The 17,386-nt window shown below is 41.6% G+C and overlaps 1 protein-coding gene across 1 annotated transcript in view; it reads left to right on the forward strand.

The window, feature by feature from the left end:
* Positions 1–17,386, forward strand: part of ttn.2 (titin, tandem duplicate 2) — a 211,120-nt gene that overhangs the window by 144,817 nt on the left and 48,917 nt on the right. Inside the window, exons 181-212 of the mRNA XM_036209774.1 lie at positions 337–448; positions 535–673; positions 818–981; positions 1,065–1,216; positions 1,501–1,657; positions 1,752–2,033; positions 2,138–2,437; positions 2,660–2,953; positions 3,102–5,106; positions 5,221–5,908; positions 6,004–6,268; positions 6,422–6,748; positions 6,840–7,124; positions 7,207–7,506; positions 7,611–7,913; positions 8,068–8,343; positions 8,419–8,718; positions 8,797–9,099; positions 9,555–9,854; positions 9,937–10,224; positions 10,307–10,609; positions 10,739–11,041; positions 11,122–11,427; positions 11,672–11,959; positions 12,108–12,398; positions 12,755–13,042; positions 13,360–13,947; positions 14,110–14,214; positions 15,017–15,214; positions 15,353–15,649; positions 15,745–16,332; positions 16,430–16,732. Coding sequence (XP_036065667.1) covers positions 337–448; positions 535–673; positions 818–981; positions 1,065–1,216; positions 1,501–1,657; positions 1,752–2,033; positions 2,138–2,437; positions 2,660–2,953; positions 3,102–5,106; positions 5,221–5,908; positions 6,004–6,268; positions 6,422–6,748; positions 6,840–7,124; positions 7,207–7,506; positions 7,611–7,913; positions 8,068–8,343; positions 8,419–8,718; positions 8,797–9,099; positions 9,555–9,854; positions 9,937–10,224; positions 10,307–10,609; positions 10,739–11,041; positions 11,122–11,427; positions 11,672–11,959; positions 12,108–12,398; positions 12,755–13,042; positions 13,360–13,947; positions 14,110–14,214; positions 15,017–15,214; positions 15,353–15,649; positions 15,745–16,332; positions 16,430–16,732 — 11,098 coding nt within the window. The remainder of the gene's footprint in view (positions 1–336; positions 449–534; positions 674–817; positions 982–1,064; positions 1,217–1,500; positions 1,658–1,751; positions 2,034–2,137; positions 2,438–2,659; positions 2,954–3,101; positions 5,107–5,220; positions 5,909–6,003; positions 6,269–6,421; positions 6,749–6,839; positions 7,125–7,206; positions 7,507–7,610; positions 7,914–8,067; positions 8,344–8,418; positions 8,719–8,796; positions 9,100–9,554; positions 9,855–9,936; positions 10,225–10,306; positions 10,610–10,738; positions 11,042–11,121; positions 11,428–11,671; positions 11,960–12,107; positions 12,399–12,754; positions 13,043–13,359; positions 13,948–14,109; positions 14,215–15,016; positions 15,215–15,352; positions 15,650–15,744; positions 16,333–16,429; positions 16,733–17,386) is intronic.

Here is a 17,386-nt window from a genome sequence, read left to right on the forward strand (position 1 = left end):
TAATAAACGTTTTTTTTTTTGTTTTGTTTTGGTTTTTTTTATCTTTAATAATTATTTTCATTTAGTTTTTCAGACAATTCAAAATTCCACAAGCATTATTAAAGATTTTCTATGAAATGTAGACCAGTAATTTGAGCAAGTTGCCTCTTCTTTCGTTTTTACCGAATAACTTAATGTTTACTAGCATTTTAGACAGTAAACCTTAATTTTCACTTCTTTTTTTAAAATCAAAACAGAGTATACGGAATTTGCAGCATTAGATCTTTCTTACAATCAAAACGTACTTTTATTTCACAGACTATTGTTATTTACAACCACTATCTTCTGTATTTTTAGGTGCCAAAACTGATCGAGGGTCGTGACTATATCATTAGGATCATGGCTCAGAACATGTATGGCATCAGTGACCCCCTTCTATCAGCAGAGTCCAAAGCCAGAGATGTTTTCAGTAAGTTCACTCTACATTAGTTATCTGTCTAAGTGATATTTGACCAAAAACAATGTCCGACCTCATCATGTCTTTTTCCACCACAGAGGTACCTGATGCTCCCAAGCAGCCTACAATTAAAGAAGTTTACCATGACTCTGCCTTGATCACCTGGGAGCCTCCTGCAGATGGAGGAAAACCAATAACAGGCTACATTGTGGAGAGAAAGGAGACCAAGGCCAGCAGGTGACCAGGACATTGTTAACCACATGGAAAGAGCTTCCATAAATCCATAAACACATTCAAAAAGCTTTCAGTCAGAAAATGACAGTGTAATTTCCAATATGAGGCATATTCATTGGTGGCTAACGGATTATGTGATGATCGTAGATGGGTACGCTGCAACACAGAGAGGATCCATCCAAAGGTGGAGTACTGGGTGACAGAGCTGCTGAAAGGCTGCGAGTATGAGTTCAGAGTGAGCGCTGAGAACGAGGTGGGAGCTGGAGACCCGAGCCCTCCATCTAAGCCAGTGTTTGCAAAGGATCCCATTGGTAATGTCACCTCTGTAGTGTACTCCTTGTTTTTGTTGGTCCAGTACAAAATGTCTAGCGGGTCTTTTTCTCTCTCAAAACAGTGAAACCCAGCCCTCCTGTGAACCTCAGAGCCATCGACTTCAGCAAGGAGTCAGTGACTTTGCTCTGGGAGCCACCCACAGACACTGGAAGAGGAAAGATCTTTGGGTATTTGCTGGAGTTCCAGAAAGCCGGAGAGGAAGAATGGCACAAGGTGAGATTGCTATATGTGATGCACAAGATTTAAAATCATGCTTTATATATATAAAGTATATACCTAAAAGATTATACCTGTAAGGTTCAGGTTTGTCCAAAATAACCTTTATCTCAAAGTTGTGTTTGAAGTAATACACAGAAAGGTAAACACAACAAGAGTGCAATGAACGGTCTAAAACGGACAGGTGTCTGGCATTTCTTTTTTGTGTGGATGTCCTAAAAAAGCATCAGTCAAGCTTGATCATGATGCAATATGTTCTTGTTTTGTTCTTCTGTCGACAGGCAAACCAAACTCCTGACTCCTGCCAGGATACAAAGTTTAAAATCATCAATCTGGAAGATGGTGCTCTGTACCGCTTCAGAGTCGTTGCTGTCAACGCTGCTGGAGAGTCTGATCCTGCTAATGTGAAAGAGCCAATCAGAGTGCAAGAAAGACTTGGTAAGTTTTTATTTGAGTTCTGTCCTGATTTACAACTTATATTACACAAAATAATAATTTGTTTTAAATATTATTTCCACAAATCTTATCACAGAACCTCCTGAATTGATTCTGGATGCTGGAATGACCCGTGAGGTGAAGGCAATGGCTGGAACTCACATCACTCTTATGGCCAGCATTAAGGGTGCCCCGTTCCCCAAGGTCATTTGGAAAAAGAATGAGGCAGATGTTCCAACTAGGGCAGACATCGAGACCAACCAGTTAGGCACCAAACTGGAGATGAGATTCTGTAATCGTGATGACTGTGGTGACTACACACTGACTGTGGAAAACCCAGCTGGGTCAAAGACTGTTACTTGCACAGTGCTGGTACTTGGTAAGAGCTCTGTTACCTATGAATGTTTTTAAATGCATGCAAATTAAATGCATAAAAATATATACTAGCTCCTAATATTTTTGTATTTTCTATGTTACGTTTAGACAAACCTGGTCCAATTCAGCACCTCCGGGTGTCTGATGTCAGGAGTGACTCTGCTTACTTGTCCTGGAAAGATCCCGAAGACAATGGGGGCTCTCGTCTCACAAACTTTGTGGTTGAGAAAAAAGACACAGCTTCCACACAATGGGTCCCTGTGTGTTCCACATCTAAGAAGCGTAGTATGATGCTGAAGCATCTGATGGAGGGCACCTCCTATGTGTTCAGAGTTGCTGCTGAAAACATATATGGCCGCAGCGAATACACTGAAACGCCAAAAGCTATCAAGGCAATGAACCCACTATGTAAGTAAAGACATAATGTGTAGTGTGTTTAGGCTTGCCAAAGAACCACATAGAAATATATTCCAACTAAGGTTCATTTTTTTAAAAGAAAAAAAGCAAAGTTAAAGAATTTCTTCACCCTCATTTATTCACTTCCTCAAAACAGTTTGTCAAAATAGTGTTTGTTTTGATTTTAAAAGTGGCATTATGTCGACTCACTAGTGTTCAATTTCATTCTTCCAGTCCCTCCTGGCCCTCCTAAAGATCTGCACCATTCTGATGTGGATAAAACTGAGGTATGGCTTGTCTGGAATTGGCCAGATCGCAATGGAGGAAGTGAGATTACAGGCTTCCTGGTTGAGTATCAGGAAGAAGGAGAAAAGAATTGGGATGAGTGGAAGACTGTGAGTATTCCTGAGAGTCATGTGACCGGCCTGGAGGAGGGAAAGACCTACCGTTTTAGAGTGAGAGCTGAGAATGCCATTGGCCTTAGTAGACCTGACACCACGGTGCCCATTCTCTGTCAAGAGAAACTAGGTAAAAACATATTTTCCTAATTTCTCCAAACTTAAATTTAAGAAATATAGTAATACTTAGATTAGGTTACACTTAATTAAATCATTTCAAATAATTGCACTTTTAAAATCAATGCTTCAATTATTAATCCTTTTCTCTATGTTTACAGTGCCTCCAGTTGTTGAAGTAGATGCCAAGCTAATTGAAGGCATCATTGTGAAGGCTGGAACTACTATCAGGCTGCCAGCTATAATGAGAGGAATCCCTGTCCCCACTCCCAAGTGGTGTATTGAAGGAGAGGAGATCACTAGTGAGGGCAACATCAAGATCGACACTGATAACTTCTCCACCATACTCAGTATTAACGAATGTACTAGGAACCACACTGGCACCTACTTGCTCACTGTGTCCAATGCAGCCGGATCCAAGACTGTTGCCCTGAGTGTTACAGTCTTGGATGTCCCTGCTGCTCCCATTGGACCAGTTAATATCCTGGAGGTCACACCAGACTCCATGACTATTGAATGGCGCCCTCCCAAGGAGGATGGTGGAAGTCCAATCACCAACTACATTGTTGAGAAAAGGGAATCCAACAAGGAGACCTGGGGAGGTGTTAGCTCTGGAAGCCTTGGCACAGAACTAAAAATCACACGCCTACAAAGAGGAGCAGAGTATGTGGTTCGCATCCGTGCTGAGAACAAGATGGGAATTGGTGCTCCACTGGAGAGCAAACCCACTGTTGCTGAACACAGCTTCATGCCACCAAGCCCACCTGGTAAACCACAGTCATATGATCTCTCAGAGGATAGTGTTACAATTGGCTGGACTATGCCTCTGGCAGATGGAGGCAGCCAGATCACTGGTTATTTGATTGAGCGTAGACACAAGGGAGGCAAGTGGATTCGTGTAAACAAGACACCTTGCAAAGATTTGCGTTACAAAGTCCTAGGTCTCTTTGAGGGAAATGAGTATGAATTCAGAGTGTTTGCTGAGAATATTGCTGGCTATAGCGGCCCCTCTCCTACTTCTGACCCATGCAAACCCTGCCGACCCATCACAGTTCCACGTCCTCCGATCAACCCCAAAGTTAAAGATTATAGCAAAACCACTGCTGATCTGGTGTGGACCAAACCTTCTAAAGACGGAGGTAGCCCTATCCTTGGCTACACAGTAGAAATGAGGAAGGGTGATGCAGAAGAATGGAAAAAAGTTAATCTTGATGACTTTATCAAGTTATGTGCCTATCAAGTAAAGGGTCTAGAAGAGGGTGTGACATACAAGTTCAGAGTATATGCATCCAACATGGTTGGTGATGGAGAGGCCAAAGAAATCCCAGACTCAATTGTTGCTCAGGATATTCTCATCCCTCCAGAGATTGAAATGGAAGCAGCTTGTCGTGAGCGAGTTACTGTACGTGCTGGCCACAACATCAACATCATTGGTTACATCAAGGCTCGCCCCGATGCTGAGGTCATTTGGTCAAAGGAGGAGACAGTTTTGGAAAACAGCAAGCGTGTGACTATCACTCAGAATTTCCCTCTTGTTCATCTAAAAATAAAAGAAGCTACAAGAGCTGATCATGGCAAATACACTCTGAAGGCTTCAAATGAAGGTGGAGAAGCTTCCTGCACTATTGTGGTTAATGTGCTAGACAGACCAAGTCATTGCCAGAACCTGCACACTACCTACGTCACCAAAGACTCATGCATGATCAACTGGGACGTACCTGTGGACAATGGTGGATCTGAGATAACTCATTACATTGTAGAATGCCGTGAGCCAAGCATTAGCATGTGGTCCATGATCTCTTCCAGCTGCACAAATCGCAAAATTAAAGCCAAATTGATGGAAGGCCATGAATACTTGTTCCGCGTGTGTGCTGCCAATAAAATAGGACCTGGACCCAGTGTGGAAACCAAGACTCCTATTCTTGCAGTTGACCGCATTGAAAAGCCAGGTGAGCCAGAAAACTTCAGAGCAACAGAAGTTGGCAAGAACTTTGTCAACTTGAGATGGCGAAGACCTGACTATGATGGTGGCAGCCCCAACCTCCATTACAATATTGAATCTAAAACCAAAGATGCAGAAGAGTGGCAAAAACTTAACCCAAGTTCTCTAACTGACACTTTCTTCTTGGCTGACAAATGTGTGGAAAACCAGACATACACTTTCAGGTTGGTTTTTGTAAAGTTACAATACTTTCTTTGTTATTTTTATGTTGGTTTACATGAAGAATATAAAGCTTGCAAATCCTTGTGTATAATACAAATTCACATTTTCTCATCCAGGGTTCAAACTGTGAATGAAGGAGGGGAGAGTGCCTGGGTGAAACTTGCTGATATAGTGGTAAAGGAGGACCTCCAGAAGCCAGTCATTGATCTTAAGGTGGCTGGAACTGTGACCGTGAAGGCTGGAGAGTCTGTCAGGATGGAAGCTGCCCTGAGAGGAAAACCCCAGCCTGAAGTGAAATGGACAAAGGACAAAGCTGTAGGAGACAACCCCAGACTGAGTTATGAAACTGGTCCAGACTACTCCAAATTCCTTTTGACAAAATCCAAACGCACAGACACTGGAAAGTATATCATTACTGCTACCAATGCTGCTGGTACTTTTACAGCATATGCTAATGTTAATGTCCATGATGTCCCTGGACCTGTACGTAACTTAAGAGTTACTGGTATTGGAGCAGACAAATGCAGAGTAGTGTGGGATGGTCCTGAGGATGATGGAGGATGCGAAGTGGACAGCTACATATTAGAGAAGTGCGAGACCAGGAGGATGGTCTGGTCTACGTACTCTGCCTCTGTAGTTACACCATACTGCAATGTCACTCGCCTGGTGGAGGGCAATGAGTATATCTTTAGGGTGAGGGCAGAGAACAAAATGGGAACAGGCCCTGCCACTGAGAGCAAACCTGTTACTGTCAAGACACAATTCAATAGACCTGGACCTCCTGATGCCCCTGAGGTTACAAAGGTAGGCATCTATTTCTCTGAGATTTTTTTTAATACTATCGTACAACTGCCCTGAAACAAAAGTGGATAAAAACTTTTTTTTTTTTTTTAATCTAGGTCAGTAAAGATGAAATGACAGTGGTTTGGGCTCCTCCTGAGAATGATGGAGGAAAGTCCATCACTGGCTATATCCTGGAGAGGAAGGAGAAAAGGGCAGTTCGCTGGGTGGCCTGCACCAAGAGTCCCATTCCAGAGAGACGCATGAAAGTTAGTAATCTTATACCAAACCATGAGTACCAGTTCAGAGTAAAAGCTGAAAATGAGGTTGGTCTTGGGGATCCAAGCAAACCATGCAGACCTGTGGCAGCCAAAGATCCCATCGGTGAGTTTACAGTTAATGCGAGGGCTAGGTTTACAGATGCTTATTTATCATTTATAATATGTATATAGGAAGTCAAATTATAAGGTGTAGACCATAAAAATAGTGCTTCATCCTGTACTTTAATTATGTAATAATTTATGGTTTGTTTTTCAGAACCACCTGGCCCCCCTGCATTCCTGAAAGTTTCAGACAGCACTAAAACTTCTATCACCCTTTCCTGGTCAAAGCCCGTCTATGATGGTGGCGCACCAATCATTGGCTACAGCCTTGATTTGAGGCTGAAAAGTGAAGCTGACCCTGAGAAGCCCACTGAGGGCTGGAAAAGAATTGATACCCATGGCCCATTAGTGCTCACAGAGTTCACAATTGGACAGTTGGATGAGAAGCAGGAATATGAGTTTAAGGTGTCTGCACAAAACCAAGTAGGCTGGGGACGCCACGCCTACCTGAGGGAAGCAGTGGCCCCCAAAGAGATCCTAGGTGAGACTTAAAAGAATTTAATAACTGTGTTATCTAGTTGTTGTCATTGTTGGCAGAATTCTCCTAATGTTTTATGTTTTTATGGAAACAGAGGCTCCAGAAATTGAACTAGATGCCAGCTTGAGGAAAGGCCTGGCTGTTAGGGCTGGCTGTCCAATCAGGTTATTTGCCATCATAAGAGGAAGACCAGCCCCCAAGGTTACCTGGAAGCGCCTGGGAGTGGATAATGTGGTCCGCAGAGGTCATGTTGACCAGGTCGACACAATGTCTTTCTTGACCATCCCTGAGAGCAGCAGAGAAGATTCTGGGAAGTATTCACTGACTCTTTCTAACTCAGCTGGAGAAAAGGCTGTATTTGTCCGCGTTAAAGTTCTTGGTAAGAAACATAATTTATTTCAAAGAAAAAAAAAACTCAGAAAATATGTGACAATTATTAATTAATATTGACTTCTCCACAGACACTCCTGGTCCGGTTGGTGGATTAGATGCAACCGATGTTACTAAAACAACAGCTCAACTATCCTGGTTGCCTCCAGAGAATGATGGTGGCAGCCCTATTACCAGTTACATTGTAGAGAAACGTGAGGTGGACAGAAAGACTTGGGCAAAATGCAGTGAAGACCAGAAAAAGACTAGCTTTAAGATTACCAACCTTACACCTGGAATTGAATACTACTTCAGAGTTATGGCCTGCAACAAATACGGTATTGGAGTTCCTCAAGACTCTCCTAGATCCTACTTGGCTGTTGACCCTATCAGTAAGTGTCACTACAGTCTGTATGTAGCATTTAGCATGTTTTAATGTATTTATCTGCTTTTCTTTCGCCAAATTGTTTAAACCACTGCCATGTATTCTTTCCAGGCGAACCTGACCCTCCGAAGAAGATGGATGTGCTAGAGATCACTAAGAACAGTGCTACACTTGGCTGGCTCAAGCCACTTAGAGATGGAGGGGCCAAAATTAATGGCTATCTGGTTGATTACCAGGAGGAAGGTGCACCTGAAGATAAATGGACACCATACTCTGTGGTGAAAGATTTAACAATTGTGGTGGTTGGCCTGAAGGAAGGACAGAAGTACAAGTTCAGAGTGGCAGCCAGGAACTCTGTGGGAACTAGCTTGGCTCGAGAGGCAGAAGGAATATTTGAAGTCAAGGAGCAGCTCAGTGAGTAGACCATCTGAAAAAAGAACCTTTACTGACATATCTGTCAGAAAAAGAGTGGATATTTACAAGTGCAGATTCCCACACTTATTAAATCAAAAAAATTGAAATCTTTTTAAACATCTGACCACACTTTGATCCTTCTTTCTCTTCTCAGTGCCACCAAAGATCATCATGCACGACATTGTGACAGTCAGAGCTGGGTCTAAGATGGTTGTTGAGGCCATTGTGGCAGGAAAACCCCCTCCACTCTGCAAATGGAAGCAGGGAAATGAGGATGTGTTGACATCTGACCGCCTCTCTGTGGTTAAGACACTCACAACCTGCACACTTATCATTAAGAATGTGACCAGAAAGGACAGCGGATACTACAGCCTTTCCGCTGAGAACAGCACAGGAAAGGTCAACCAGATCCTCAAAGTCATTGTCATGGGTGAGTTACACAGGATCAAACTTCATTTAAATGAATGTCACTGATCCATAACTAATAAGTCAAACTGTGTTTCAGACATCCCTGGACCTCCAGAAGCTCCCTTACAGATCACAGAGTTGGATATAGATGCCTGCACATTGCTCTGGAACTCGCCACAGGAAGATGGTGGCAGCAACATTACTAACTATATTGTGGAGAAATGTGACATCAGCCAGGGAGACTGGGTCACAGTGTCTGCATCCTGCACCAAGACCAGCTTTAGAATGACTAAACTGACACCTGGAAAAGAGTACTGCTTCCGGGTCCGTGCTGAGAACAGATTTGGTATTTCTCAGCCTGTCTACTCTGAGAAGATGACAGCCAGATATCCATTTGGTGAGTTTTTGCAACTAACAGTAAATGCCGGATTATTGGTTATAAACATAATGCTGATACTTTTTTTTTAAACCAAAGATCCTCCCAGTGAACCCCTAAACTTGCAAATCAACAAGATCTTCAAGGACTGTGTCATCCTATCGTGGGAGCGCCCCAGCAGTGACGGTGGCAGCCCCATCACCGGATACTGTATTGAAAAGAAGGAGAGAAATAGTCTTCTGTGGGTAAAAGCTAACGAGTCTGTTGTCAAAGCACTGCAGTACACTTGCACAGGTCTAATTGAAGGCTTGGAGTACACCTTCAGAGTGTCTGCACTCAACCTGGCAGGACAAGGCAAACCTTGCAAACAAACTGATCTGATCACTGCCAGGACTGCTGTTGGTAAGAATTCCTCCTTCCTCTCTGCACTTGTTTTATTAATTCATATGGCCGTTTTAATATCAGTGAAGCAAAGAACAAACTTATAAAATACTGATTTTTTTTTCCCAAGGACAAAAACATTTTGAAAGATTTACTGTTAACTATCCTCAAATATTACAAGTGCACACAGTGAAATGCACACAGCACAGCGTAGATGAAATGTAGTTGGTAATGGGTGACCATACATCACCCATAAAGTAGATTAAGTTCTATAATATCCTCTTAAATTAATTTAGGGACAAAACGTAATACAGAAAAGTATCAGAATGTAATTATTCATCTTAAAATATGTAATTGTATTCTTAAAACACAATCCATTTAAAAGTTAAATTCTCTCATTTGTATTTTAATCTTTCTTTTTTGTTTTTTGCCATCCATTATGAATAATGTGTAACCTTTTCATTGCTGTCATCTAGATTCACCAGGTAAACCTGAGCCAATGGATGTAACCAAAAATTCAGTTTCATTGGTCTGGAGTCGTCCTGAACACGATGGTGGCAGCAAGCTGATTGGCTACTTTGTGGAATACACCAAGCTTCCAGAGGAGAAGTGGAATCGTTGCAATGCTAACTGCATGAATATTCAGACAGAAAGCTACGTGGTTACAGGCCTGGAAGAAGGTCAACAGTATCAGTTTAGAGTCATTGCCAAGACAGCTATAAACATCAGCCTGCCATCTGAGCTGTCTGATCCCATCCCAGTCATTGCACAAAACGGTAACACTCTGCACAATTACAAAATCAATGTGGATAAATTCATAAATGGAAAGAAACGATTAATTGTCTTTTTCCAATTTAGTTCCTCCTCGTGTTGAACTGGGCATCAATATGAAGACTCTGATTGTAATTAAAGCTGGAGAGAATGTTGTCCTTGATGCTGAAGTGTTTGGCAAGCCTTTGCCCAAAGTAAGTTGGAAAAAAGATGGAGCACCTCTGGTTCTTGCAGAGGGAATGAAGATGGCCCAGAAAAAACATGTCCACCTGCTGGAGCTCTACTCAGTTACTCGAAAGGAGACTGGAGACTACACCATCACTGCTGAAAACATGAACGGCTCCAAGTATGCCACCATTAAAGTAAAAGTGCTTGGTAAGTTAGATTTATCCTTTCAAAGTTTTAAAGTGTGTCACATATGCACACACGACTGCCAACCAAACACACTCTTTTGCAGACAAACCCGGCCCTCCAGCCTCAGTGAAAATTACTAAGGTGTTTTCTGACCGCATCAAACTGCGCTGGGAGCCCCCAATCGCAGACGGCGGATCTGAAATTACCAACTACATCATCGAGAAACGTGAGACCAGCAGGGCCAACTGGGCTCTGGTCACCTCCAACATCCATGGCCACATCACCGACTGTTCAGTGGAGAAGCTCATTGAGGGTCATGAATACGAGTTTAAAGTTAGTGCTGAAAACCAGTATGGGGTTGGAGACCCCTGCATGACTGATGCAGTCATGGTCAAGAACCCATATGGTAAGAAAGATTTCTTTTGTTTGGGCTTCTGTAATGTAGTTTTTTTAAAAGAAAATCCAAGAACTTTCCCAAAATTTAATTATATTTGTTGAGCTCTACAAGGATTGAAAACTTATGTTTGATCATCAGATGTTCCGGGACCATGTGAACCACCAGTCATCACTAACATTACTAAGGACTCTATGACTGTCAGTTGGAAGGCTCCAGCCAATGATGGCAAAGCACCTATTTTGGGTTACTTGGTGGAGAAACGTGAGGCTACCGAGCTGTCCTGGGCAAAGGTGAATCGCCGCCCTGTCATTGACAGAACAATTAAAGCTATTCAGCTGACTGAAGGCTCAGAGTACGAGTTCAGAGTCATCGCTTTAAACAAGGCTGGATTGGGTAAACCCAGTGATGCATCCAATGCTGCTCTGGCTGTCGACCCTGTCTGTGAGTGTTTGGTTTTTAAACCTCAAATACAAGTATGTTCTGTTTCTTCTGTCGTACAATTCGTATAATTTTTTTTCCAGATCCTCCTGGCCCACCTGCATTCCCCAAGGTAGTGGACTCTACCAAGAGCTCCATTAGCCTTAGCTGGACCAAACCTGCCTATGATGGTGGCTGTGAGATCATTGGATACCTTGTTGAGAGCAAGCGAGTTGATGCTGAGGACTGGACCAAGTGCAATGTTCCAAAAAAACTCCAGGCAACCAAATTTGTGGTAACTGGCCTGATGGAAAACATTGAGTACCAGTTCAGAGTCATTGCTGTCAACAAAATTGGGTACAGTGAACCCAGCGAGGTCCCAGGAAACCATATGCCCAAGGACATACTAAGTAGGTTACTGTATTATGCATGGTCTTCCTTTCCTGTGTGTTTGTATGAAATAAAAAAGGACATACAAACCAAAATTATGACTAAAAGTGTTAGAATTTCAGCAGTGCAATCTTAAACAAATGTGTGTGCTTTTGGTAAAATAAAAATCAAGTTAAGAACATTATCAAACAAGCAAAGACACATAAAAAAGTGTATAAAATAAAAACTAATTTATGCAAAAAAAAAATATTATCCTTGCTCTAGTTCCTCCAGAGGGTGAATTGGATGCTGACCTGAGAAAGGCTTTGGTTCTGCGAGCTGGTGTCACAATGAGGCTGTATGTCCCACTGAGGGGACGACCAGCACCAAAGGTGACATGGACAAAGGTAGACGCCAACCTTAAGGACAGACAAGGCTTGCTGATTAAGACGTCAGAATGGGACACTCTACTGATGATTGAGGATGTAAACCGTTATGATGCTGGCAAATATGTGCTTTCCCTTGAGAACAGCAGTGGTTCCAAGAACTACATCATCATAGTAAAGGTTCATGGTAAGACACTTTATTTTTTTTATTTTCCTAACTAAAATGGTTTTAATGAAAGCTAAAGTAAGCTGGGTTTTGACAACCTGAAGAAGATCACAAGTAAATTTGCATGTTTATGAGCCTCAAATTCTTTATTCAACATTTTCCCTCTCAGATTCCCCTGGACCTCCTGTAAACCTGGTTGTGAAAGAGACTTCCAAAACCCATGCCAGCATCACTTGGGAACCCCCTCTGATAGATGGTGGCAGCCCAGTCAAGAACTACATTGTAGAGAAACGTTTGGCCGAGAGGAAGGCCTGGACCTGTGTGTCTGCAGAATGTCCAAAAACTTCCTTCAGAATTACCAACCTCGAGTCAGGACAGGCATACTGCTTCAGGGTGCTGGCTGAAAACACCTACGGCATCGGAGAAGGGGTTGAAACTGCAGGAAGTGTCCGAGCTTCAGGTATTTCTATTAAACAAAAAACCTTTTACATCTTTAAAGAAAACAAATTTGGTAGTTGTAGGGACCAAATAAATAGCTTAGACTTTTTACCTTTTCTGCTGGGAGGTGCAACATTTTGATCAAAAAGTTGGGTGATTCAGTTCCCCATCTTTGCAGTTACCCTAATTTGTGTTTTATGGCCTATAAACGGCAATGACAAATACTATAGGTGAATTAAGGACATGGAGATAAAATTAATTTAATTTCTACTTTAGCTTTTTTATATTAGAAATGTCTTTACTGGAAACACTGTGGACTAAAGGGGGAAACAACTTGGGCTCATGCAAATGTTTAACCCATTTCCTTTCGCTTTGCAGAACAACCAGGTCCAGTCACAGACTTTAAAGCACAGAAAACCACCAAGGAATCTATCACATTGGGATGGAAGAAGCCCATCAGTGATGGTGGAAGTCATGTTAGTGCATACATCCTAGAGCAGAATGAAGGCGAGGAAAAATGGAAGCAGATCATGAAGGGCAAAAACACCTCACATGTAGTTGGGGAGTTAACAGAGGGAAAAGAGTATCAATTCAGGATCAAGGCCCTCAATGAGTCTGGAGAGGGACCACCAACTGAGCTCACAGCAGTAGCCAAGGACCAGTTTGGTAAGAAAACTACTTGTAATCCTACAAAGGTGTTTGCTGGTTTATAGAGGTAGTTTTGATTCTATTAGGGAGGCTGTTTATTACAACATAAACTATGTATCAACTCAAGAAAGTTGATGCTTGACTTTTGTACTTCATGTGTCAACAGTCTGCATGATAGACAAAAATTTGCTACATCTACTGCACATATGTAAATTGGTCTAAATGTGGTCACACTATTTGGTAGTTCAAAAGGACAAATAGCCATTGTATGAATATCATTTGTAAGTCATCTTGATTTTACTTTTTCCCGATGTGTGCATTTTTCTGGATTTTAGTGCTACCCGACTGCAACTTGAGTAATATACATGATGGTTGCTGCACTGTGAAGGAGGGAAGCACCACACGCATCAATATTCCAGTATCTGGTATTCCTTACCCTTCTGTCATCTGGAAGAAAGGTGACATGGTGCTCGGGGATACCGGCAGAATGTGTGTGGAGGCCTCCCCTGGAGTTACCACCCTTCTTCTCAGAGACTGCCAGAGAGCTGATGCCGACACTTTCACAATTGTAGCCAAAAACAGTGCAGGTTTGAAGGAATGCAAGTTCCAGCTAAAGGTGGTTGGAAAACCTGGTATCTGCACTGGACCCATTCAATTTAGTGAAATCACGGCAGACGGAATTACTCTGGAGTGGGGACCACCTACAGATGATGGAGGTGCAGAGGTGTCTAACTATATTGTGGAGAAGAGGAGGACCACGGACAACAAGTGGGCCACAGTGGCTTCAGCCATTCAAAAGACCACCATGAGGGTGATTAGACTCCATGATGGTGTGGAGTACATCTTTAGAGTGTTTGCTGAGAATAAGTATGGGGTTGGAGATTATTTAAGGTCTGATCCAGTCATCGCTCAGCATCCCTTCCGTGAGTACATCTCTTTTTTTATCTTGTGTTTAATAATTGGACTATGCTTTATAAGCCATTTACAAATGTTAAAAGCAGTGAACAACCCTTTTAAAATATTTTTACAATGAATAAATTGTGTTTTTTCTGGCAAATTATTAATTTTGTCTTTTTATCCTTCAGATGTGCCTGAGGCACCAGCTCCTCCACAGATTGTAACCATCCGCCATGAGTCAGCAATTCTAATTTGGACCGATCCCGCAGATAACGGTGGCTCTGCTATTACTGGTATTAAAGCGTGATGGACAAGAGTACTAGGGGTGTAACAATGAATTAACTTAATCAGGGAATTGATTTATATTCCTACTATCCATCCAGATAAATCTGGCTAAAGCAGGTTGTTAATCAAATTGAATTGACCTATATCATTGTAAAATTGTTTCAAAATGAGATAAATCTAGTACAGTATTTTGATATTGTGAAAATCATTGAATGGTAGAGACATGGTAGGTTTATTTTACTACACCATAAAAACAACCAAGTGACATCACAGCAGACAACACACATGTTATGTCAGCAAAAAATGATCAATGATCAGTACAGTCCGATGTGTGGAAACACTTTGAACTTGTCAAAGACATGTGACCATACGTTGGGTTATAATGTTCAAATAACAATCCCCTTGTTTTATTTTTGATGTGGAAAAACCAACAATGTGCTGAACTTGATGAAACTAAAATTTGAATGGATTTAGCTTACTTTTTTTGTTGTACACATATTTAATTTACACTTGATTATCTTGCAAGAAATACAAGAAAACTTTACGTGCACTGTTCAGTACCCAGGTATTTATCTCTGAGTCACACTGGTTGAATTTTTGGGGAATAATGTCCTGGATCAATTTTAGGTCAATGAATCAGATCGAATCGGATCGTTCAAATGAACCAATATCGAGTATGAATCGCATCAGCATCCACAAACTATGAGATGAATCAAACAGTTATTAACATACATTGTTACACCCCTAATATGTACATAAGACTGAGTAAACATTGAAAAAAGAATCAAAATTCTGACTTTTTTTCTTTAGGATATCATATCGAATTTAAGGAGAGGAACAGTCTGATGTGGAAACGTGCCAGTAAGACTCCTCTAAGAGTGAAGGAATGTAGAGTTACTGGGCTGATAGAGGGGCTAGAATATGAGTTCAGGGTGATGGCCCTGAACGTGGCTGGCCTTGGAAAAGCAAGTAAAGTCACTGAGACTGTGGTTGCTCTTGATCCTATTGGTGAGTTCACCTCATTTAAATGCTTAATTTTTCTAAATACTTAATTAAAAGTACTATTTGTTGTGCTTTGAAAGAATGGTCAATTGCTAAGACAGACATCTAAAAAATATTTGAACACCTTCTTCTAATTCCTGTCAGATCCTCCTGGAAAACCAGAAGTTATCAATGTTACCAGAAACACAGTCACACTAATTTGGACAGCTCCCAAATATGATGGTGGCTACAAACTGACTGGGTACATGGTGGAGAAGCTAGAGGCTGATGGGAAAGCCTGGACAAAGGCCAACCATGTCAACATTCAGGGTTGTGCCTTCACTGTCACCGACCTAACAGAAGGATCCCAATATCAATTCAGAATAAGGGCCAAGAATGCAGCTGGTGCTATTAGTGAGCCTTCAGATTGTACAGAGTTCCTAACCTGCAAGGATGAGTACGGTAAGTTTCATGGTGAACGTATTATGGAAATAACTTCATTCTTGTACAGTTCAAATAGCTGAACTTAGTGTTTTGTTTTGTTTTTTTCTTGGCAGAACCTCCATCTATCACTATTGACCCAGGCATGAAGGATGGTGTCTCAGTCAGGGCTGGAGATACAATTGTTGTTTCTGCTTCTAAGATTGTAGGTAAACCGCCCCCAACTACTTTCTGGTCCAAGGGAGGTCGGGAGTTCAAGAACTCTGACACCGTCACTATCACCAGCACCCCCACCACTTCAACTCTAGCTATTAAGTATGCAAGTAGAAAGAACACTGGAGAGTACACCATCACTGCTAGCAACCCTTTTGGTATTAAAGAAGAACACGTTAAAGTGAAGGTACTAGATGTACCTGGACCACCAGGTCCCATTGAAGCAAGTAATATTTCAGCAGAGAAGTGTACTCTGACCTGGCTTCCACCAGAAGAAGATGGAGGAAGCTCTATAAAGTCCTACATCCTTGAAAAGAGAGAAACTAGTCGCCTACAGTGGACCAAGCTGGCAGAAAATGTTATGGACTGCCGATATGTAGCCGCAAAACTGATCAAAGGCAACGAGTACATCTTCCGAGTGCAAGCTGTGAACCAGTATGGCATCGGAGACTCAAGCCAATCGGGTCCAGTCAAAATGGTTGATAGTTTTGGTAAGTTTCTATTCATCAGGGGTGCAGCTAAATAAACATTTTAATAAATAACTGTATAAACTTGTCTGATAAATATGAACTGATTGTATTCCCTTAGGCCCACCAGGTCCACCCTCAATCCCAGAGATTGATAATGTCAGCAGGAATTCAATCACCATTTCATGGAAGAGACCAGCAAATGATGGTGGCTGTGACATTAGAGGATATTCCGTGGAGAGAAAAGAAAGAAAAGGCCTAAGATGGGTCAGAGCCCATAAAAGGTCAGTCCCTGACCTCCGCTTTAAGGTGCAAGGCCTGACTGAGGGAGTCGAGTATGAGTTCAGGGTCACTGCTGAAAATAAAGCTGGATTTGGGGAGCCAAGTGAGCCATCGCGCCCAGTGATGACAAAAGATATTGTTTGTAAGTAAACAAACTGTTTTTATTTTTGAAAAAATATATATATATTTGCTATAAATCAGGGGTCTCAAACTCAATTCAGCCGGGGGCCACTGGAGGCAGATTCTGGGTGAGGCTGGGCCGCATCAGGATTTTCACAAGAAAAGCGCTGATAAAACATTCCAATGTTCTTAAATATCTTTGTTTTTAACACAAAATAATGAATAAAATAAATAAATATATTAAATAATGAATTAAAGGCAAATCAGTATGGAAGTTTTTTGTTTTTTTGGTTCCATCAGACTCTGAATTTTTTTTATGTTAAATTTCTGACCCATCGAAATTTTAAGTCTCGAAATTAAAAACACTGATTTTTTTTAAGATAGAAAATATTTTTGGGAGCATAAAATTTTGCTGTTTAAAAAGCAAGGGTTGGAAAAAAAATTCACAATAAAAATTCAGGGGTAAAAAATTCAGAAAAAAATTCTGAGGTTAAGAAAATTCAGAATAATAATTGAGAATAAAAATTTAGAATAAAAATTCAGAGGTTAAAAAAATTCTGAATAAAAATTCAGAGGTTTACTCGCGGTTACATGAACAGGAATGCGCGCCGACGCAGCCGGTGTGTGAACCTTGAGATTCACAGACGCGCACACGCAGGTGCAAGCCAAGCTCAGG

The sequence above is a fragment of the Oryzias melastigma genome, linkage group LG21 (genome assembly GCF_002922805.2).
Source record: "Oryzias melastigma strain HK-1 linkage group LG21, ASM292280v2, whole genome shotgun sequence".
Lineage (NCBI taxonomy): Eukaryota > Metazoa > Chordata > Actinopteri > Beloniformes > Adrianichthyidae > Oryzias > Oryzias melastigma.